Source organism: Pteronotus mesoamericanus, unplaced genomic scaffold (genome assembly GCF_021234165.1).
Source record: "Pteronotus mesoamericanus isolate MK-2021 breed Mesoamerican mustached bat unplaced genomic scaffold, CSHL_Meso_final contig_116, whole genome shotgun sequence".
Lineage (NCBI taxonomy): Eukaryota > Metazoa > Chordata > Mammalia > Chiroptera > Mormoopidae > Pteronotus > Pteronotus mesoamericanus.
This window is the reverse complement of record NW_026555027.1, coordinates 18,411,827-18,436,033: the sequence shown is the minus strand read 5'-3', so window position 1 is coordinate 18,436,033 and position 24,207 is coordinate 18,411,827. Positions and strand designations below refer to the sequence as shown.

General features: G+C 36.9%; 1 protein-coding gene across 2 annotated transcripts; it reads right to left on the bottom strand.

Moving 5' to 3' along the window:
* Window positions 1–1,358: 1,358 nt before the first annotated feature.
* On the bottom strand, window positions 1,359–22,745 carry CUNH21orf91 (chromosome unknown C21orf91 homolog). 2 transcript variants are annotated; one of them, XM_054576661.1, is made up of 5 exons: window positions 22,698–22,745; window positions 21,622–21,755; window positions 4,402–4,941; window positions 3,356–3,418; window positions 1,359–1,881 (listed from the first exon to the last, which is right to left on the bottom strand). In XM_054576661.1, exons 2-5 carry the CDS (start codon window positions 21,746–21,748, stop codon window positions 1,715–1,717), a joined length of 897 nt encoding a protein of 298 aa, XP_054432636.1. In that variant the 5' UTR covers window positions 21,749–21,755; window positions 22,698–22,745; the 3' UTR covers window positions 1,359–1,714. The 2 variants fall into 2 exon arrangements, with proteins under 2 accessions (XP_054432636.1, XP_054432645.1); XM_054576670.1 differs by lacking the exon at window positions 3,356–3,418 and having other exon boundaries at window positions 1,852–1,881.
* Between the last annotated feature and the right edge of the window lie 1,462 nt (window positions 22,746–24,207).

Genomic DNA, 24,207 nt, shown 5'->3' with positions numbered 1-24,207 from the left:
AGCGTAAGTAGAAATACCTAAATGAATAAATCAGAGTCCCTGATTAAGAGCTTGGTACATGCATAATCCCATCAAATTTTTCCTAACTTATTAGTAAAGCTGCATAGCTGCCAGAAATTCTTTAAGAAATAAGCACATACTTTCTTTGGCTAACACTGTTGTGTTCGGGGCTGCACCATATGGCTCACACGCTGGAAATATGCTACTACTGGTATCTAACGCAACCCATCCCGAAGTTTTATGGCTGTCCCCAAGTGATCTAAATAGCACAAATGTGTGCAAGCACTGGCTGGGAACATCCTTAATGAATTATGCTACAAAAGAGTAAAGTCAAACTTGAAAATGTGACCACAACAACTAAGCATTAAGATCCTTACTGGCATCATCCAGAAAAGTCTTTATTAACTTGTAAATTTACGGATTTTGATATTGCACACATTCAATTTAAAGCTTATCAAACACTAAGGCAATGTATCCCCACTCCTGGATTTTATATTCATTTTGGATGACGCAAAGAATCGAAAGAAAATGAAAGCATTTTTCAAAAGCTCCCTCCAAAAAGTAGTTATGCCATACTTTGAAGATGAATGAGATATCAATTAATATTCATGGGCAAATTTAACCCATTTTAGTATTACAAAAAGTTTTCTTCTAGTTTTTGTTCAAGACTAATTTCAATGATGTTGATACACAATTTGGATAATTCAAGGGTTCTTGAACCTTTATCCAAAGCGGCACACAAAATAATTTTAACATTTTCAAAGATAGGACAATTATTTCACAGTGCATTCAAATTTGTAGATATGACATTTGACTTGTAAGTGAGCCTTGACTTATTCTGGCCAAATTCTAACACATCAAAATAGAATGAAAGTAATAATGAAATAAAAGAGGCTTTTACTTCTGTGGAGACAAGCTGACATACAAAAGCTAGATTAGCATTTTCTTCCTGAACAAACTCAAAATTGCTTTTGTTAGAAAAAAATTATATTTTATTTTCTTGTATATTTGCTTTAAAAAGTTATTAATTCCTCTTTCGTAAGAGTTATTAGAAGTCAAACAATTCAACTAGATAGATTTCTACTCCAAAATACATTTATCTTTGGAAAACAAGATAATAGTTGTAAAAGCAGTGTATTAAGAGAATAAAATGCAGTGATCTGAAATATGGGTAACATACTTACGCATGAAAGTGTAAATATAATATACAGAACCATTCAAATACATTTATAAAGAGAATGGAAAGGTACCTAAAATAGCATTTTTATATATAAAATTTTCATATTAAAATATTGCTCATAATAAATAAGAGGTGATATTACGAATTTCATTTCCCTCTTAAAATTTTTATCGTTAGTAGTTCAGACTAATCTAAGGAGTTTGTTAACCTATTGTTTTGAAAGGTGAATTAATTACATTAAACTGTGTGTAATAAAATCACACTGTAACAGTATATTTAAACAGTCATTATGTGGTAAAAGGGCCACTTAGTAATTATGGGAAAAAAGATTCCCAAAATAAGCCAAAATGATTTACCCTAGAAGCCTAAAGTGCAATGATCCGCTTTATTTGACAAAGATAAATACTGCCTTTAAGCTTTGCAAATTTAATGACCATAACAAAATGAACCATAACTGTCTTCATCTTGTTCTGCGTTTGCATGCCTGGCAGACCAGTAACTGGTAGGGTGTAGGAAGTAAGTGTTCAGTTGAGCTCAGTTGTTTATGGACAGGTGTGACTTCATTCCTGTTCGTCCCACTTGCAGACATGGTAACTTGGAATAGTTCTTGACAAGCTTTTCGATGGCAACATGACGGACATGGAGCTCTGAGGCTAAAGAATCTTTTTCTTGCACTTGCTGTGTTAACTCTTCAAAAACTTCTGTAAAAATGTAAAAAGAAGTTCCATTTTTAGGACACAGAAAGCTTATCCTGTCATTTTTATTTCAAGTACTTTAACTGAATGCACTGTGTGAATGTTTGCAATGAAAATGATCTGACACCAAAGAAACAGTTGTGTTTTGATCTTTTTAGGATGTTGTATACTTTGCATAGCCAGCTGGAATATGGTGTTCCTTTCTCCACCAAGTGAGACTTACGCATCATAAGCAACGACTATACAGACATGCAGCAAAAGTGGCAGTACAACTACCTCTGAGACCCTTTTCCCAATTTGAAATAGAAACAGGTTCAGTCAATATCTAGTAGGACTTATGGAAAGTAAGTGCACCATTAGTGCCTCGGTCTAGAGACCCCTCTATGTGGCTTTGGAATCAGACTACTTGGAATGTCAAACCTTGTCCTTACTCTTACAAGTCTCAGGCAAAGTAATGTAAACAATGTTTTAGTGTCCCCTTATGCATTGTCTTGAGGAGAGCAAATCTTTCACAATGTGACTGTGAGGATTCAGTACGGTAATACTTGTAAAGTGCTTACCACAAAGTAAGCACTTGATAAATATATGTTGCTATTACTATTATTATTTTATTATTCTGAGAGGCCATGTGGTCAAGAAATACCACTAGCCTTGGAGTTAAAAAGACAGGGGTCAGAACCTTTAATCCATTACTGACTAAATGCATGATCTCTTTAAGCAACTTAACTGTCTTTGGAGTGTAGTTCCCTCATGGAAATGGGAATCAATTGTGTGGGGAAAAAAAAAAAAGTACAGAGACAATTGCGGAATCAAAACACTGTTAACTGTTGGTGTAGTATCATATTTCATGTTAGAGAATTACTAGCTGGTATTTTTTTTTTTTAAGAGATATGATGAGGTTTTGGTTATCTTAAAAAAAAGTTATCTTTTAGAGTAAATCCTGAAGTATTCTTGGACAAACACTATATTGTTTGGGATTTGTTTCAAAGTAATCCATGCTGGGGTGGGGATGGGGCGAGGGTAATGGGTTCAAGCATAGATGAAGGAAAACTGGCTATGCTTTTTATAAGAGCTGAAGCTGACAAAAATGGGTCAAGGTATTCATTATACTATTCTTAGTAGCTTTGTGTTTGAAATTGCTCAAAACCAGGGCTCATACTGGCGTGAAAGAACTGTTGGGGTGGGGGTCACATGCTCAGTACCAGGCACAGTGGTAGGGAGGGAGCCAATAAAATGTTAGTAAGAAGGTAGAGATTAAGTTGTAGTCTTCATTTTCACTTAAAAAAAGAAAAACCTATTTCCCCTGCAGTTCATAAGGAAGTTGTTCTCTTATTCTTTCTGCTCTGGAAACTAACAGGTTTTAATCCTATTTCCAAATTTAAATGCAGATAAAGCTGATGTTACCCTGTTACAGGGGATTTTCTGTATCAAAATTTTCACATGCAAAAAAAATAAAATAAAATTGACACTGATTCTTTACCCTGTATTTGCTGTTGGAGCTTTGCATTCAGTTGCTTTACCTCACCAAAAGTCATCGAATTCACTGAAACATGAAAATATATTCATTATTACCACAACAACCTGAGAAAATACGCTGTCTTCATCACTAACACAATATCCTATATAAAAAAATATTTGTACTTATCTGCCAACATAACATTCAGCAGTACCTTGGATTCATTACCTCCTGCAGTGTGGAGTTTTTAAATCCTAACCTCCATCCATAGTAAAAAACATACTTTACATCACTCCGAGTACACCTCCCTGCTCCTGGAAGCAAAAGTTTCACTGGAAAGCACTTCATTAGGTCCACTGGATTCTGATATAGCCCATCAAGTCAATTTTGCTTAAATGTTACAGTTCATGATTCCCATTTTGAAGAACACTACTATAAAGTACTGGAAACAGTCTGAAAAATCATGTTGCTTATCTAGTTATATAACCTTAGATATGCCCAATCAAGAAGTTTTATAAAAATATACCCATGGTCCTTTCTTGCTGTAAAATTATTTAAGTCAATTAAGATTATCTCAGCTTCTGCCAGTTTTTGTAGATGGAGGCTGAATGAGTCACTTTTCTAACTTTAAAGAACACATTACCTCTAGCCTTAAGTAAAATGTCAGATTTTTGCTTTTGAAATGCCATTCCCAGTCAATTAGTCTTGTAGGGATTAGCAATGTGACAATGCGTGTAAGCCAATGGTTGAGGCTGTATTTCTAAACTATATGAACCTTGATCTTTTCAGTTAAGTTTGTTGATTCCATTTGGTTTACTCATTTAGAATGGCAAAAACAATTCATGGTACTGCAGAATTCCAATGCTTGGGACATACTATGCAGTATTCCAGAGAACTGATGCAGCGTTTTAGGACATCTCATTTCTTATGGGGCGAATCTGTCACTTAAATATTCTATTTATCAAATCTATAATTCTACAGCAAAATTCTTAAAACACTACATACATCAGAATGTAAAAAAAACACAAACCCAGTAAGACTTTGTTTCACCTTTCTCCCATTTTACTTACATTCCTCTCTGCTGTAATGAGGATGCTGGGACTGGACATTTGCCTCTTGATTAGAGATTGTCTCTTCTTTTTTCTGTGCCTGGTTTTGACTGTGAGGCCACAGTTCACTACTGTGGCATAAAGTGGCACCTGAATCCTGTAACACAGCCAGCCCAAAGTCTGTATTTTCTCTCTGCTCCAATATTCTCTGTGTGCAGTCTGAGAGGCCACCTGTACTTCCATCTATCCACTTAGCAGAATACTTTGGTACTTGGAAGTCACACTGTGGGAGTAACTTTGTATCTGGTTTATGCCTAAAATTAAACAGGTGATCCTGGGGATTTTTAGAACATTCAGAATCTGAATCTGCATCCTTATTTTGTGCATACTGTACAATCCAGTTTATCTTCTTACTCAAAATGGTTTTAACATCTTCATAGTAAGTACTTTTTGAAAGTTTAGATCGAGGACAATCCTGGTTTGCAATCAAATGGTATTTTTCAAAGCAGTCTTTATGGCCCCTTAATGATGTGGTGTGCAAGAGATTAGATTTTGGGACTCCTATTAAAAACAAGAGAGAGAAAATTTTGCTTTTCCAAGTTGCATTAATACACAAATCTAGTAAAACACAGTCACTGATAGTTTGTAAACTAGAGGAAAAATGCTAAAGAATATTGGTATTAATAATATAAAATGTGGTCTAATAATTCTGCTTCAATTTAATTATATGTTCAGTATATTAAATTCTTACAAATAGTAAAGCCTTTTTAAGGACTTAAAAGATTTCACTTTAACTTCAGTCTAGAGGCATGTTATTGCACACAATATAAAAAGCTACTGAACTAGCAATTTACATTTACAGGATCTTGGCCTTTACATTACTGTGCTTTCTTCACAATCCTCCAGAAGTACACACTTGCAAAAATTTCTACTCTAAGGCTCAAGAAGAGTAATGCTTCATAATTTCTTCCGCAACAAGAGCACAGTAAATCATATTCTTTAATTATTAGTTATGTTTTTACTATTAGTTATGTTTTTACTATTAGTTATGTTTTATGTTTTTGTTGTTTCCTCCACTGATCACAAAAAATAAATCAGAACCAGAAAAATACACATTTTAATAAAAGCTTCAAAAAGTCAATGAACTGTTAAGGTAATAAGCACAAATTAAAGAATCTCAAATGTTTTCACACTTTCGTTTTATACTTATTAAAACTTTATCAAGATAATTTTATCTTCTAGAAAAATGCACTACACAAAATCATTTTCCATATAGCAGTAAATACAATCTGACAAGATACAATAGACAGAATAATTCTTCAATTCACAAATGTTCATTATACATTGGAAATATTCTTATTACAATTCTATATGGAAATAATGGAAATATTCTTATTACACTTCTACATATCCCATCTTTTTTAGTAGAGCTTAAGTATCGTAAATCAATTGTTTTTTAAAATATAGAGTACAGTTTCAAATATAAACTTCAAACTACAGAATATTCATACATTTTCATAAGTTTAAGCCACTTTATTCAAGTCAAACAGCAGTGCTTTTATATTAAAGACAAATAGGGATGTGGAGCTGAAAATTAATGCCTGCCAGAAGTGAACACTCTAAATCTGCTTAGCTGTGAAAACAGAGTGAGGGGGAAGCCACGCAGGTGCTAGATTAAAAAAAGTTTTAGCTGACTCATCAGAAAAAAGTTCATCCTTTGTTTTAAAAATTGAAGTTGTAAGAATTTTATTAAATGAGCTCCAGACTCCAATAACAGTAAGATAACGAAGTATTTGCGCTTTAATGGTCAATCAGGTATAAAAGTGTCTGCGGATAACCAAATGGGCTCTCCAGCAGGCCTTCACAGGCTACGTGAGAGTGCCTCCTGAACACTGGTGTTATAAGCACATGTGAACAACTGTTCTCACGAGGTAAACTCAAATATGTCAGCATTGTTTCTTCCACTGAACACAAAAACTGAACTTAGAATATCATACACATTTTAAGTACCCTTTTGCTACTTGTACTGCAATTATGTGTGTATATACGCCTTAAAAAAACCAGTTATTGTATCTACTTAGGTTAAATTTCCAGCAAAGTTAAAATACTTAAGTACAAAACCTTAAAGCTCTATTTGATAACCCAGGGTACACCTTTGAAACTAGATAAATTAACATAAAAAGTTCACACACCTTCGTATCAGAAAAATATCAAAAATTTTGTTATATAGGTTTTAGATCATAAGACAATATTTAATATGAATTATAAACCAAATAGCTCCATTCTTCTGTTTGATTCTAATATTGCTCTGGATACACAGCAGGTAGGCAGAGAGAACCTGAAACCTGCCTACTTTACTAACCTCAGAAAATTTATTAGAGAGCTTCCTCATGCTGTACATACTCTGTTAGGTCTCACTGCAGACAGAGGACTAGCCATTCCCACGCCCCCCCCGTCAAAATAAATGGTCTCATTCTCATTCCATTGCCACAGCACTCATTCCTGTAGTAATGATTTATTCAATAGGTGAATCTAAAAAGTAAATTAGAAGATTCTCTGTCAAGTCTGTATGAAAAGAAACTCTTTAACACATACAAAGGTTCAAAATTAGGCTACAAAAAGTGACTAATTTTACTGTTAAGTTTTAAAAATTTATTTAGAAACTTCAGAACTTTTATTAAGAAATTGTATGAAATGATGAATTTCCCAATGTACCCGTAATACCCCATAGCTTTAACAACTGGTCAATATAATAGATGTCTATTTGAAGAATAACAACATGAACTTTTAAAGTTTTTTCATTCAGTGTTGCTTCTTAGTAATTCATGTGATACAACTTTTTCTCCAGAAATAATTTTTCTTTTAACTTTCACTTAAATGCCCAAATGAATACTAGGAACCCAGCTAAGCAAGAACTTGCACACGGTAATCTGTGGAGATGAATGGCAAATTAGAGAACCACACTGTTCAGTTTACTGTGTAATGCCACTAAAACTTCAGATTCTTTCTGACACTCAGGAGAAAAGTCCTCTAAAAATGAAAACAAGCAAACAAACAGCGTCATGGGCAAGAGTTCCGCTACAGTGTACATTTCCACTTCACGTCTCACTGGCTTCTCAGACTCCCCCTGCATAAACCCCCCTTCTCCCTGCTGAGAGACGGAACCTGGGTGTCCTCCTGGGCGGCTCCCTCCCCACTCTCGGAGATGCTCTGCTGTCCATCTCAGCAGGCCCCCCACCCCCTCCAGGAATGTCCAGCAGTTCCTCTCCAATCCCGCTTCCCTCCGTCACCGCTCCCACCACACATCTGGGCCGTCATCCTCTCCTGTCTGGTTCTCATTTTCTCTAAGAAATATTTTCTAACCACTGATTCGTTTATCCCACGAGATTTTCCAATGGCCTCTTCAGTTAGTAAGTTCTGGCCTTTATCTCCCTTTAGAAAGTTCCGTGAGAACGAGGACCACGTGGGTTTTCCACGCATCCTCAATGTCACAGGGCCTGGTGCAGAGTGAATATTACAGAAAGAGTGAAATGAATATACAAGAATTAAAATTATATTCTAACAAACCAACACTTATCACCAATTATCATTCAAGGACTACTGCAATGAATTTTTTTTTTCCTATTTTTTTAATCCTATTAAGGGAACCAGGATGTGCAGTTTTGCCAGGCTGCTCAAAGGTTAATTAAAGGGATCTTCCAGTGGACTTACTCCTATTATTTAGTTTAATGGGCCATTAGTTTGAAGAACTGATTAGTGGCACTCATATAGAGATGCCATTCTTGTGGAATCATTCAACCTGCCAAGCAAAATCAGGAACTTCTACTCAATTATATATTTCAACAGAAAATTTACATACACTGAATATTTTTAAAAGGCTGCTTTGTGTAAACTGTAGCTCATTCATCTAGATCTTCATCTCTTCTTTTCGCTCACTAAAAATTTAAAACTTGACTGAATTTTGAAGTTCACCTTGAAAATATTTGTTACATAAACACAGCGTCAAACCTGTGGCCCATGGGCCACATGCTGCCCAGGAGGGCTATGAATTAGGCCCAACACAAAATTGTAAATTTACTTTAAAACCCTTTTTTGCTCATCAGTTTTCCTTAGTGTTTGTGTATTTAATGTGTGGCCCAAAAAAACTCTTCTTCCAGTGTAGCCCAGAGATGCCAAAAAGTTGGATACTCGTGGTTTAAAATACCCCATGTAGTAGCAACAGGCACAAAAAATTTAAAAAATGTAATACATCGACTACTTCTGATACTTAAATTACATTTTCATTTAGAAAATGTAAATAGCCCACTTAATTTGTATCCAATCTATATGCCATTTTATAAACTCTTTAAGTGATTTTGCTTTTTCCACCTCATCAGTTTGAATTAATATAAGAGAAAAAACAATTGCTATTTTCAGAGATCCCGGAGTTTCCCAACTGACTTTAAATTTTAATTGCACTTACAAATGTAAACAGCGCCAAGCACTAATTTGTTTCCTCAGCAGTTTTTGAAAGGGACTTAATCTAAATGCAATTAAATGAGTTGATACTTTTGAGGAGCTGATTTATAAGGAATTTCCAAACCAGTTCAACAAGAACTGCTTATTATTTGCTAATAAAAATTTTGAAGGCCAATGTAATTGACATCCTATTATGAAAACTTCTTTAAAATATACTTCAAAGATGTCCATGTGACTTTTTTTAATCATAAGGTTATTATTTTTAGAGAACCAAGACCTTAATTGGCAACCACAATTACTAATTTTTTAAAGTTCTTGTTTCCTTTGTTTTTAAATTTTGTTTATGCTATTACAGTTGTCCTGATTTCCTCCCCTGGCCCCCCTCGCCCCAGCTCCCCCTTCCCAGGCAATCCTGACACTGCTGTTCATGCCCATGCGTCACGCATACGTGTTCTTTGTCTAATCCCTTCATCTTCTTTCAACCAGTCCCAACCTCTCCCCTACCCTCTTACAGCTATCAGTCTGTTCCTTGTTGCTGTACCTGATTCTATTTTGCTCATTAGTTTATTCTGTTCCTTAGATTCTAGTTACACAAGTGAGATCATACAGTATTTGTCTTTCATTGCCTGGCTTATTTCACTTCACATAATAGTCTTCGGTTCTATCCATGCTGTTGCAAACGGCAGGAATTCTTTTTTACTTCTGCATAGTATTTCACTGTGCAAATGTATTGCAGCTTTTTTATCCACTCATCTCCTGGTGGGCACTTAGGCTGTCCCCACCAGGGAATAAGTAAATAAGATTGTTATTTACTTATTGTAAATAACGTGGCTATGAACATAGGGGTGCATTTATTTTTTTTGAATTGGTGTTTTGGGATGCTTTGGATATACTCCCAGAAGCAGTATTGCTGGGTCAAAAAGGAGATTCCATTTTTAATTTTGTGAGGAAATTCCATACTGTTTTCCCTAGTGGCTGCACCAGCCTGCATTCCCACCAACAGTGCAGTAGGGCTTCCTTTTCTCCGCATCCTTGCCAGGACTTGTTTGCGGATTTATTAATGATGGCCATTCTGACAAGCATAAGGTAATATCTCATTGTGGCTTTAATTTGCATCTTTCTGACTGCTAGTGTGATGTTGAGCCTTTTTTCATATGTCTACGGGCCATCTGTATGTCCTCCTTGGAGAAATGTTTTCTCAGGTCCTTTGCCCATTTTTTAATTGGACTGTTTGTCATCCTGGTGTTAAGTTGTCTGAGTTCTTTATATATTTTGGAGATTAAACCCTTGTCTGATATATCATTGGCCAAAATACGTTCTCCTATACAGTGGGTTTCCTTTTCATTTTACTGATGGTTCCTTTAGCTATGCAGAAGCTTTTTAACTTCATGTAGTTAATCTGATGTTTTTGTTTTTTCTTTTATTTCCCTTGCCCTAGGAGATATATCGGCAAAAATATTACTATGTGAGATATCTGAAATTTTACTGCCTATATTTTCCTCTAGAATTTTTATGGTATCACGGCTTACATTTAAGTACTAGTTTCTTTTAGACAGCAGCTTTTAAGAAGTTTATAGAGGCAGTATATTTCTGTACGAACAGTGGTATTTTAAAAAAGTTAATCTGTCCCTATTTAATAGTTTTCTTTTTTATCGTTTTCCCCCTCATCTGATTTTGTTATATCGTTCTCACATTCTTTGAGAACCCTCCCACTAAGCCATATGGCATGCTATCACCGTTTCTATTCAAGCTCCTTTTGAAGATCAATTCACTTTAAGAAAACTTGGGTAAACCCAGAGAAGAGCAAAAGCCACTCAAATGTAGATCTGTCTGTCTACCACTGTTACCCTTTTACACTATTTCCATGCTTATATTTAATCTGGCTATTGTAGTGACATAATTCCCCCCTGTAATAAGATGATATACTCCAAATGGCACTAAAGAATAGCCACAAAAACGAAAACACAAGTTCTATCACATGTCCCATTATCCCTGGCTTTCCCACCTATGGCCTCTTGAAGAAGGCCTTTATGATTTGTTCACAATGAGGTAAGCTACGCAATCTTTTCCTGATGGTTCACCAGCTGATCTGGTTCAACCACACTGTCTCACAGCTGACTACTCTCATGCTACAAGACTCTGCAGTGTGCACGTTTGGATCCTGTCATCTGACTGCCTCATATATGTTTACTGTGTCAGACTGCACCTCAAATTTGATTACTATATTTCGTTTTCTAGTCAAAGGCATAGCTTAAATAATTTGGTATTCCATAGGCAGACCACATATAACAACCACTAGTTGGATGTAAAGTGTAATACATGTTATTACATTGTTAGTAGACTAGCTCTGAGAGAGGAAGCACTTTGGCTTTAACTTCAAACTTAAAACAATTACAAAACTGGCAGCGTTGGTTTCCCAAACGGTGGATTTTTGTGTTCTTAATATTTAAAAAAGGCAACAAAATTTAGTTATGATTGAAGTTCCAGGTTGTTAACATGCTGTGAAGAAATTTTAAACATATCGCCTTCAAACATGACCAACAATTTGTGCAGTACTCCTTCAAAATATTTTTTTTATGAAGGCTCACATTTTGCCCAGTTTAAAGAATTTTCCAATAAGGTGTTTTTCTTTTTATGACAATCTTATCTTGGATGCTAAGAGAACACGCACTTGCATGTTTATGTGTTGCTCATATTAAGAGTCTTGAGCGTCTTTAAGCCTGTGTTAATTGTAAAAAATGGGAGGATAGCTGCATTATGTTGTATTAAGAAAGACTCAAAAAACTGAGATGTTTCTTCTTTGTTTCTGAGGATCAGGTTTCCATTTCTAATAGAAGAAACACAGGAAAAAGCTCTCCAGGCAGAGGTGGCGACAGACAGCCTAAAGTCTGAATCCACACCGCAGACAAGTTTTGTTTAGGCCATGAATGTTTTAAAAGAAACAAAATCCATGTACAATGTTCAATTTCTTGGTTTCTCTTAAAAACAAAATCAGAATATCTGGCAGGAACTTGTTACTAATGAGAAGCAGCTACTGGCTGATATGGGGCGAGTGCTTTTCGGTTCAAAATAGTTCCTACCATCACCTCCCTCATGAGTGCAGGCACCTGTGACGACATAGCAGGCTCTGCAGCCATGTCTGTTAGTGACAGTTATACTGCATGCTAAGGCTGTGCTGCAATACAGGTCTGGATAGCTTGTCTGTAAATATTGCTTGTTCCAGAGATGCTTTGACACCCCATTTGATCTTGCTATTCAGCATTTGATGAGCATGCGGCAGCAGCCAAGCCATGATTCAAGAAGCATTATTAGCGTTCTATCTATTTCTAATCATGGCCACCCAGTGGGACGATGCTCAGACTGTATCCTGCCGTGGGACTGAAGGTAGGCAACTAGACCAGAGGAGAGAAGGCAAGTATGGGCAGTCAGAGCACCTACTTCCTTTTTAAACTCACAGTAGGATATGCTTCTACCTCTGAGAAATTTTTATTAGTTGTCTTCTGCGCCTTGGTGAGTACTGGGATAAAGAGTGCCTCACTCCCCCCCACCTCACACCTTTAGCTAACTCTTTTAAGAGTCAGTCATGTACAAGTACCCAACATACTGTTTAAAAAGTAATAGGTAATTGTTTATCTTTGCATTGCTGGCAGATGAAATTACTGGCAACCACATCAAGCCAATATATGGATGGGCTCAGCAACTTGTTTTTCCGATTTTGAGAATCACTGCCCTAAAGGAAGATATACCAACAGGTGGTCTTTAGATAACAGATTTCAGTTTAGAGATATTTTATTCTATTTTAAAGTTTTTTTGTGTGTGTGCTAAGAGAAGGATAAAGCAGTTAGGGCAACTTAATCCAGTAAGTGAATTACAAAGACAAATTTCAGTGAGCAAGGAGTTCAGAGAAATAATGTTAAAGGATACTTAACCTCAAATAACCAAGGAAGCCACGGTAGAACTTAGTTCCTGTGTTGACAGGAGATGCAAACTTGCAAGTGGCTTGTCAAAAAAGAAAAAACTCTCTCAGTAATTCTTGCTTTTTCATTAGAACAGTTGGAAAACTGGGAAACACCTACACAGCAACTGTTTATTACTAACAGAGTACAAAAATAACAATCCATACGTTAATATAACTACCTGTCCAAAAGAACAGTGACAATGGACATGTTCTATATATGTGATATCTAATATGCTGAAATGCAGCCAGTGTGACCAAGGAACTAAAGTTTTAACTTTAATTCACTTGAATTTGAACAGCCACTTGTGGCTAAACTACCAAATTGGACAGGGCAGTTTGTCCATAGGTAATTTATTAAGTCAAATTACCAAAGGTAATTTATTAAGTGCAAATTTATTTGCAATGACAATATGATGGAAACTATTCATGTTCTTACTGATAGCCTAATATGAAATACTAAGCTCAGAGAAGCACGGAGTATAGAAAGCTAAATTTGTTTTCCTAGTACTTAAAATATATCAAATTAGATCAATAATCCAATTGACACAACTAATCCTCTACTTCTATCTTTTTCTCCTAAATGGCTCTAACTGAATGTGCTGCCGTTTATTCTAAGTTTTTGTGTATGAAGGTGTCATAACACACTCCTAAAAAGCTACTCAAAATAACTAATATGATTGCATTATCAGTTTTAAATATCCACTTATGGGTGGCATATGGAGACACTAATTTGCAGGAAACAAACATCCTTCCTAAAGATAAACAAGGTTAAAGGATACATGTTACTTAAGAGAGGGCCTGAAAAAAAATGCCTTTATAGTAACACCAGATGAATGGAAGCATGAAGTAAATTTATAGGTTAGGAAGAAAGAAATGTAATAGCCACATAAACTCTTCGCCCTTCATCTCCTGAACTGCTGTCTGCCCAGTTAAAAGTCCTGCATGATTTATTTCATTACAGCAAATAAGAAAAACAAAATGAAAAGCTGTCCTGCAGCTATTTTAAAACCTCAGTTTTGCATCTCAATTGTTTTGCATACATTGGAATCACTGTTCTTGAAATTCTAGTTGACTACACCTTAAATAAATGCTTTATAGCAGCATCTGATAAATAGAGATATACTAGCTAGTGAATTTGAAGGCATTTATAATTCAATCACTACTAACAAGTAATGGTAAAAATGAAGATTGATGGGAAACAATCACTACAACTCACCAACCATTTGATAAGAAAAATAAAAGATAAAAACGCAACAATAATTGATGAATCACACTGCCAAATGCTAAAATATAAATATTTTGACCATGTGTTAATTGCATCATAGCAATTCTAGAGTAAAAAGAACTTTGATCTAAACAAAGGAGGTAGGTAGAGAACTAGCAAACAGTAAAATTTTTCATTATGAAACAAATAGGTTTTTTTAAAAAAATGGTTATTACATGGTATTAATTCCGTAGTAATGGTGGACATAACAAATGACAGACAGGACTGCAACTTCAGACACACCTTTGGCCCAGAAGTCTTCCCCTGGGAATTTAAGTTACAATACAATGAAATGGGAAGGTAATCAGACAAGCAAAAAAGATGTACACATAAGAACGGGTTAGTCCTGGTAAACTGGAAGCAAGCTAAACCTTCATCAATGGGATACTGCTTAAATAAATTATGATTTGATGGATGCAACCTTTAAAAAGAAATCAACAGGGTAGAATTTTACCTACAAACATGAAGAGATGTTCCGAACACATTAAATGAAAAGGCTTGTTGTGAAATACACATAGCTTGATTTCATTTCTTAAACCAAATTTACCACACATGAGAGCGTGCATGCACGTACACAGTCTACCGCAGAAATAAGGTAGAAGAACCAAAGACATTAAAAGATTACTGGTGGATAGGTGGGATTATGGTTCTTAATATCCTTTATATTTTCTGTACTTTTATTTTTCCTATACTAGGCAAACTGTTTTCTTTTTCAATGAAAAATATTTAAAAACGCCTATAAAGACATAAATTTTGGTTTGAGAAAAAAGTGTCCCCTAGTCCCAGACAAATTAGCCTTAAAGTAATGTACTGTATGTTCCAATGAGCTAAGTGAAACAAAAAAGATTAATATGCTGAAATGTAAAAGACACACATGCCTAAAAGTCTGAATTTCTTTTAAGACTGCAAGAATTTTTTTGAGGCTAACAACGTATCTAGCAAAGAAAGGTATTTAACCAGCAAATGAAAGCAGTCCTCCTCCCTCGAAGTAAAATTATAAACACACTATAGTTTTATCTGGCAACCTTGTTTGAGATCCAAAGACCCAAAAGGGTGAGGGGAAAAAAAGACACTGATAACTGAACACAAATCCTACTGTTGATAAAAACAAAGAAAACAGGAGTCAAAGGATGTGCTGAGCAGCTGCTACGTGGGGGAAATAATGGCAGTTAGAAGAGGAAAAAACTACTGAAAACCAACTCAAGATAAATTCGAACCTCTTCAAAGTGTAGAAAACATTAAATTATTGTGTCGGTAGAGAAGCTGTTTAATATACCAACCAATCACAGCAATCTTTTCAGTGATATTTCATCTTTTCAGATGAGAACAAAACCCTTCTATACTTGAATTTAAATTAATACAGACATTTGCATTGCAAAATATTTTTACCAAAAGGCTGCTATATTCATCATCTGCTGTGATCCTCACAGCAGTCCTGTGAACTTTGGCTGTGGTATTATTTATCATCACCTCTATTGAATACATGTACTCCAAAAATCAAGCAGTTGCATACTGGGAAGAAGAAGTAAATGGTATTTAGGGGAGGGAAGGAGAGAGAGAGAGAGAGAGGAGAGAGGGAGGCAGAGAGGAGGGAGGAAGAGGGGAGAGAGGGAGGGAGGGAGGGAGGGAGGGATGCCTGATCATGAACTATACTTACATGTCCTGTTAGGGAGCTGAAGCTTAACCTGAAGAAAATGGCAAGGAATCAATGGAGAGTTCTAAGACAATGACTGCCATGGTCAGATCTGTTTTAAAGACTTTCTGGTGATACTGCGAGAGAAGAAATCAGGGTATGGCGTAATAGGGGAAAGGGGGCTTAAGTGTATGAAAATAAAGTAGTCTTGAGATAATATTGGTAAGAATGGGATTTATAAATGTTTTAACTGTCTTACACTCAGCTACCAGAACAATTTCTTGCACAGAGCAGCTGCTCAATTAATATTCAGTAAATGAATGTATGTAAAAATTGCAATGGACTCAACCACATAGCTTTAATTCTAAGATTTAGATTTTTATGGGTACTCACGAATTATTTTGCCTGTTTTATAGTTGAGACAGTAATGGCAAAAAGCTATCAGAAATAGATACACTAGCTTAAGGCAGGCACCCTTCCCTAGTTACAAACTACAAATCAAAGGCTTAGTATGGAATGGCTTTATTCTCCTTATCAAAATCCTAAAGATGGTGTGCTAAATTGGACTAGAATAATCTGTATCCACTCTAACTAGAACTATTGCTGATAACGTTTTGATAGTTCTACAGTGTTACTTAGCCACTTTGATTTCAAACTTAACATTACTTCCCCACCTCCCACAACTAGCAATAATTGGGCCTCAGACAAACCTCTCTGGCTACGATACTGCTGCTGAGCAAAACTCAGGATTACCTTATTTGAAACTCATACTTAATGCTAATTTCCTATATAATACAGAGATTACCCTGAAGGTGCTATAATATAAAAGTATGTTCCAACCTCTGAAGTGCTATGCAAATAGTGTTATGTTTTATGTTACTTTCAGTAATAAACGCTGGAAAATTTTAAGTTTTAGCAGAATGTCAATAGAGAGACACTAATTCTTAATATATTTTAAAAATTTCTAAAATTATCTATTGATGTTAGTGAAGTTTAATACTCATTATCTTCTAAACTCACATTAGGCTTTATATTTTAAAATGCTCTTTTAGTTAATACCAACCCATGACGTCTGCCATTATGGCAAACAAGGGGAAGAGGCCAATACCCGATGGAGTCACCCACACACAACTTCCCCATCACAGCGGCGGCCACGCTGACTTCAGTGGAAAGACACTAGCGTGTTAGCAGCAGGACGGAGAGGAGCTGTAAAGACTCCGAGTAGTCTTGACTTCCAAACGCACCCAAGGATTTAATATTGAGATCCAAAGTGTTCCCTGTGACTACTGACCGTGTGAACAGCATTTCAGGCAAAGACACAGAGAATCAAGAATGAGATTAAAACATAAAGGATTAGGTTCACCAGTGTCTTAACCAAGAGAAAACACCTACATATTCTTCTTGTTGGAAAGGTTACTAAGGATCTGAATTTGGACCAGCATCTGGAAAAATTCAACAAATTAGGTGAGAATAAAGAGTGGGATGGATGGCCCTGGCTGGTGTGGCTTGGTGGGCTGAGTGCCGGCCTGCAGGCCTTCCACTGAAGAGCCTCCGGCTCGATTCCCAGGCAGGGCGCAAGCCTGGCTTGTGGGCCAGGTCCCCAGTAGGGTGCATGAGGGGCAGCCTTACAGTAAGAGAGTGATGTTTCTCTCCCTCTCTTTTCCCCTCCCTTCCTGTCTCTCTAAAAATAAATAAATAAAATCATTAAAAAAAAAAAAAAAAAGACTGAGATGGACTACAAAGTCCAACTGAGTTGGACCAGTAAGCATTAGTAATGTCTACCAATCAACTAGCAAGGCCACCTTACACTGGAAACTTTGCTTAGCATAAGGGGAATTGACCCAGTCTTACAAAAAAGTTTCTCTACAGAGTAGGAAAGAAGCAAATTATTAGCGGAAAGTAGAAATACTAATTATTTGTGCATTTTGGCACAAAATGAAAACAGATAGCATGAAGCAATGGACTAGAACTCTGCATCATTTCCCTCTCTAGTCTCATTTATGACTTTGTTATATTACTGTTGAGTTTCATTATCGGCTCCCTGAGCACCCCGGGCTCCGTCCCTCCAAGCCTCAACAGCTCAGGGATAGTAGTAATTTGGTCATTACACAACTTTTGAAATTTTAGCACAATCAACTATACGTAATGCACATTAGTGTATTTGATCATATACTCATCAACAGTTTATAGTGTCTTATAGCCAAGAACAGGCTATATATATTAATAAGTTTATGTATCTGTCTCTTAATCTTAAATGTACACAAGTCTTTTTTTAAAATTTTGGTTTACTGATTTTAGAGACAGAGAGAGAGAAGGGTGAGGGTGAAGAGAGAGGGAGAGGGAGGATCAGAAGGGGGGGGGAGAGAGAGAGAGAGAGAGAGAGAGAGAGAGAGTGATTCATTTGTTTGTTGTTCCACTTATTTATATGCAGGGATCAAACCAGCAACCTTGGTGTATCAGGACAATGTTCTCCAACCAACCGAGTAACGCTGTCGGGGCCACCAAGTTATTTTCATGGTGAAGTATAGGTAACAAAAAAAGGAATCTTGTGAACATTTACAAATATTTATGTATTCAAAGTATAAGTCTTAGGTCTTTGAAGTACATCATTTATGTCTTAAAAATGTAGATACCCATTTCCTTTTAATTACTGTCTAGTCACAGAAAAAAGGCAATGTACAGCCATGCTCAAAATGAAATCTCTCCTTATAAGATTAGACTGTCTTTTGTTATTTCTTTCTTCTTTTGTCTTCCTTTTATAAATATATGCAGGCACACAGCTTTTAAACAAGAGGCCATCAGATTAGACCAGTTTCGATCTGACATAGGCAACAAAAGGTGTAAAACATTTTTGTTTACTACCAATCTGTGAACTCTTAACTAGGCCAATTGTGGACTCAAAAACTAGCCTTGGGCCAAATACATGGTGGTGGAAGATGATCCGATTCTGGGTGGTGAGAGCCCAAAACAATATACAGACCATTTATCATAGAAACGCACACTTAATATCCATGTGCTCGTATTAACCAATGTCGCCTTAATAAATTAAAACAACAACAACAACAAAAAACTAACCTAAAAGCTCCTTAAAAGATTTTTTAACTAGCCTCTTGGCTGGGGGAAAAAAATGCTGTACAACCAATTTAGCAATTAGTTGTTACTAAAGAAACCAGGCAACAGCAACATTACCTATTATAAAAAAAGTTATACCAAATTAGTAAAGGTAAATGTTATTTTTTTTTTAAAGTTCCTCTTATAGTTTAACATTTACTGGCTGGTCCTGTGCCGAGAACATGGTAGGGGAAAGGAAACTACAAAAACATTTAAAAATGTTTACTGACAGAGAAAAGAATATGCCTTGGTATTTTTAGGTATGGAATTTTTTTATTACCACCTTTTTTCATTGGTTTCTAAAGACCTGTACACTGATATACAAATTAAAATTTTGTGGAATTCAGGATCCTCATTTTCTTCCTCTTTTCCTAAAATTTCTAAGATTTAAAAAACCTTAGGATACTAAAGTAATTATACTTCACTAGCTCGTCAGTGTGGTTAGGATGAAAATGTATTATATGTACAAGAACTGACTTCAGATAAATTGAGAAGAAATTTTAACTCTAAAATAATTTTCTCACAAAGGTATAACTGGCATTAAAATCATAAAACCTTGTGTGTACGTAGAATAGAATATTAAAATAGTTCTAATTCAAACTGAGAACTGGTTTTGTTTTTTAAATTAAAGACAACTATTATTTCAACGATGTAGGACTTATACTGAGATAGCTGTTATCACAGATGAAATATTTATAAACATTTCATCAAATATTTGTATATTTCTTAGGTATATTCTTTATATAATGATTGAGAACCAGGTAAAACACATACCAGGAAAAAAAAAAAGGTAGAAAAACAATTGTCAAAGTTTATATTTCTGTAGAAAAATTTTATCACAGCACAAGTAACATTAATGATTTAGCAGGAAGCACTGGTTGGTAGATGCTGGCTAACAGAACCGCAGTGGTAGCTAGTTAGGATTCAGGAAAACAGGTTTCTAATATTAGCCCTATCAACTGAAATAACCATTGACACTGGATCAATGGAATTAAGATCACATACACTAGAATTAGATTATCAGGCTTCAAAGCCAAGGACTGTCAATTACTGCTGTACGACTTCAAAGTATATTTCTTAGGTCCCATCACCTCTAAAATGGGTAAAAGTACCCTATCCCAGAGCTATTTTGAGCTGAGTAAGATAAACCACATAAGGTGCTTAGTACAGTGCCTGGCACAGAATTGCCCACAGCACATGCCTGGGACTTAACAACAGCTTGCTATTGCCACTACTGCAACCTTGAACAGTCCAACAATCTGGCTGTTTCCTTCTGTGTAAAAAAAGAGGTTCGAGCTAGATCATTTCTAATGCTTTTGCCCATTTAAAATTAAAATCTTCAAGTGAAAGAATATATAGGGCCAACTCTTTTCCCAAAGAACATAAAATTATAATCTTTTACTCTAGCATGGTAATTTAAATGCCACCAAAGAATCGTATTTTTGAAGTCATCCCTCTGAAATTAGTTATATTTACTACACTTATTAAAGCCTACAGGAAACCTATAGGAAATCCATGATCTTCCATCAATAATCTGTTCAGCAACTACAATTCTTCCAGAGTATAACAACAAAACTGTCATAACTAGTATGATCTTAAATAAAAGATGACTGTCAAATAATTAATTCATGTTTTTAGTAGTCTACTTATGGCTATAATTTTGTCTTTTACTATAGAATATCTAAGTATATTAATTTGGTGCCTACAACAATTTCTGAAAAGTCCTAATAGGAATCTCAAAGTAGAGAATCCTAACGTGTTCTTTTTCTTTTCTTTTTTTAAATGATAGGAACATTTCATTTCTCCTACTTAATAAATAGAAAGATAATGAAAATTTTCAAATATGTAACCCAGCAAAAACAATGAAATAGTGCTTTGAAACCACCCCAAATCTACAAGTCTAACAAGATCTCTCTGCTGATGTTACAATTCAAAATACAAATGACAAGCAAATTTTTTTATTGCCAGAATATTAAGATTCCTTTTAGTGTGACTCAAATATTTTTAAAAATCAAGACTTTTAGAAAAAGTGGGAGATTACTGCAGTAGCATAGACAATAAAATAAATCAGTTTTATCATGACAACATCAAGATTAAAGAAACATTTTTCACATTTTTCTTGGGACCAAACTATTGCTATCTATAGACACATTAACTATGCACTAATTCCAACACATACTTTCAATAACAGTTCCTTCCTTTCTTTTTTTTTTTTATTTGGAGAACTCTTTTTCATATACTCTTAGGGATACTACTAAGAAATTGTAAAAGCCCTTTTTATGTATAAAAAGATTATTAAAAGTATGTGAGACCACTGAAAAGAGGTTATCTAAAAATTTAAAAAAATTTTTTTCTAGATAGTAAGACTGCACCGGAAGAGTTCTAGCTCACATTAAGTACTAGAATTGCAGGCCAAAGGAATTAAATTACACTTGTCCATCAAAGTAAATGTTTAGTTACCTTAGCTCTTAATGTTAGAACAAAATAAACCACACACACGCACACTCACAAATGTCTGTTAAAATCTAACAATTTCGTAAGTTCTCAAAGCAGAAAACATGTTCATCAATCAATACTCATCTCATTTTTATATTAGTAAAAATGGGGTTAGAACTGTGTAAGTTTTTTAAAAGGTTTTCTTAAATTCATGGCTGCTCTAACTTCAGCTTCCTTTCCATAAATCCTTATCTTTCACATCTCCACACTTCATACTTGGCACAATTTGCAATCATTTAAGAAACATCTGTTTTACCTTATAACTAGTTCACATATAGTAGAAAGCTCATGCCATAAAATGAATCTATACTCCGTACTTACCCTCAATACTTAGCTCAAAACAAATGTGGCAGAAGGAGAGTGTTTCTTTGTCTGTTCCCAGTTTACAAACACTGCAAATGTTGTCATCATCCAAATCAATGTTTACAAACTGCTCCTCTTCGTTCATAGTGCCTCTATTAAGGAACAGAAAAGCAAAGTTAACGCATTTTCAAGAACCTGCCCTTAGGGCTTACAGCAATACTAGGAACTTCTAGGAAAAGAGGGATGCTGTTCAGTTTATCTAACGCAATAGTCCATCAAACAAGCATCGCCATAAGCATTGCACTTCAATAACATACTTTTTTGTGTGCAAAGACACAAACCTAGAAAACTTAAAGCCTTGTCATAGGTGACACTCTACCCAAAGGCCTTTTTTTGTAGTCCTGTATTTCATTTGGTTGAGATGGCCATCTGAAAGAAAGCTATTTACGGGGTTTCTAGTGTGCCCCTCCATCCCTGGAACGCACACAGAAAGAAGAGCAACGAGGCCTTTTCAGCTGCCGGGGTCTGTCAGCCTACTTAACGCAGTTAAATGAAGGAAAAAACGACCACTTCGGACCCCGCTTTGCTAACTTCATTGTGTTAGATGGGTTTCGTTAACTTGGCGTAGTGAGGCTTCCCGTCGGAGATCAGCGGCGGGAAAATGCACGTGGAAACGCAAACCCCGGAGCTGAGCGTCCCGCCCGCTTCCAAAGCACCCGCAATGTCCAAAGCCCGACAGCGGCTCCGGCACCGCCAGACGCGGGGTGGCCAAGTCGGGAGGAGCCGTAGGTCTCCCTCGCCCTGGATTCCCTGCCACCCAGAGAAGGTTCGAGGACCACTGCTCTGGTCTGCCGAATTCAGCGCCTAGGGCAGTGGGACCCAAGCCCAGCCTCCGGCGTTGAGAGTCGCGTCCGCCGCTCAAGTGGCCGCGGTCCCGAATGCACCTTTCCTTCCATCCGTCGGGGCACCCGAGGGGACGCGAAACTCGGAGAGCGAGGACAGCGAGGACCGCGGGGACAGCGGGGGCGGCGGGGCCGCGGCGCAAGCAGGTCGGGGACCAGGGAGCAGGGTCTTTACCGCCCAACTCTGCGTACCTTGCAGCCGTTCCGTGCGGCTCCGACTCCTGCACTATTGTTTCCGGCCGCAGCGAAGGCGGCCGCCGCGCGCCCGGCCCCGCCCCCTCCCGCCCGTGCCATCCTCAGAAGGCTCTGGGGGTGGTGGCGCGGCTGAGGACGAAGTTGCGCGCTGGCGCGGTGGCTGCGGCCCTCGCGTCTCCCCCTCCTGCCTCGACGCCGCGTCTTCCACTTGCATGCTGTCCTCATTCCACGTCGCGTCTCCCGGGGGTCTTACCGTTCTCCGGAACGTGGCGCCCCGTACTCCCCCGCCACCGTCAAGTAGATAGAGGAGTCCATTACCTCGGCTCCAGTCGTAGTGGAAACTCCAGCCCGCGGGCGGGGGCCACGGGCTGCGGGGGCAGAAAAGTGACGAGTGGATGCGAGAAAGGGACGGAGATGCGTGGGGCGGACCTTATTTGAAAACTAGTAGAGTGAAGCAAAATAGTGTCCCTGAACTTTGAGTTAGGTGGCAGTTGGAGGATGTAATGGAAAAGTTCGTATTTCGAGTTTCATAATTGAAAGATAACATTGAGTACAGAATCTTATATATTACGGCTCATTTGAAATGAGGCGCCCCTCTCATAATATGGCACATTCCTTGCACGCCCACGGGGATAGTCCCGGAGCCCCACCTCTTATTTTAGGTCCCGCTCCTTTTAAAAATTGGGGAATGAAAGATCTTGTTTTGCTCATTCTGCGTCATTCTTTTTTTCTTTTTAGGTTATAGTTCATGAACTACTTTCACTTACATTTTCGATTGTAATCCTCACCATAGTCTAGAGAAAAGAAACGGAAACGGCTCTCATCTTGCAGCCTACAGGTGGTAACCCAGATTATCAGTTAGAAATTGAGTGAATTTGAACCCAAGGCTGCTGGTGTAAAATCACTATTATTTTCCAGAGCCTCAAATGCAACTTAACTGGTTACAGTTCACACATAGAAAGTGGGCTGAGTTGTCGATCTACGCGTAACTAATGGTAAGCGTGGATTCCCTGGATCTTGGGATTTTATAGACCAAATTGTCAGTTGATATAAATCATCAGTGCCTCAGAAAAGTGATCTGGGTTTGTGCTCCTTAAAGTGTAGCAGATGTATCGTACTAGCAACATCCACATCACCTGGGATCTTGTTAAAAATGTAGACTATCAAGTCTCATCCAAGAATGAATCAGAACCTGCATTTTAACAAGACCTAATTGAAATAGAAAAGTTTATGTGTTTTCTACTTGAGTTTTTCGTTCTAGGTAAATATGACTAAAGTGTCTTCCTGGATTCTACCCATCTTTTCAATAAAAGTGTTTCCAAAAGTCCCTAACTATTTCCTTGTAGCAAAACAAGTTCTTTCCAATTCTCAGAGTTATCTTTCTTTCTGTGGCATTTAACCCTGTCAATGTCACCATTAAAAAGTCAAACTGTCAATCAGAGTGCCAGGAAGTCTTCCCTCATCACCATCAGCCAAGTTGGTGGCACAGGAGGCTTCTTACAGTGAG

Excerpts from the sequence above, each read along its gene's own strand:
- CUNH21orf91 (XM_054576661.1), bottom strand. The coding sequence starts at position 21,748 with ATGAACGAAGAGGAGCAGTTTGTAAACATTGATTTGGATGATGACAAC. Across the intron at positions 3,419-4,401 it reads TCATTACAGCAGAGAGGAAT|TGAATTCGATGACTTTTGGT; the intron begins GTAAGTAAAATG and ends TTCATGTTTCAG. Across the intron at positions 1,882-3,355 it reads GCTCCAACAGCAAATACAGG|AAGTTTTTGAAGAGTTAACA; the intron begins GTAAAGAATCAG and ends ACATTTTTACAG.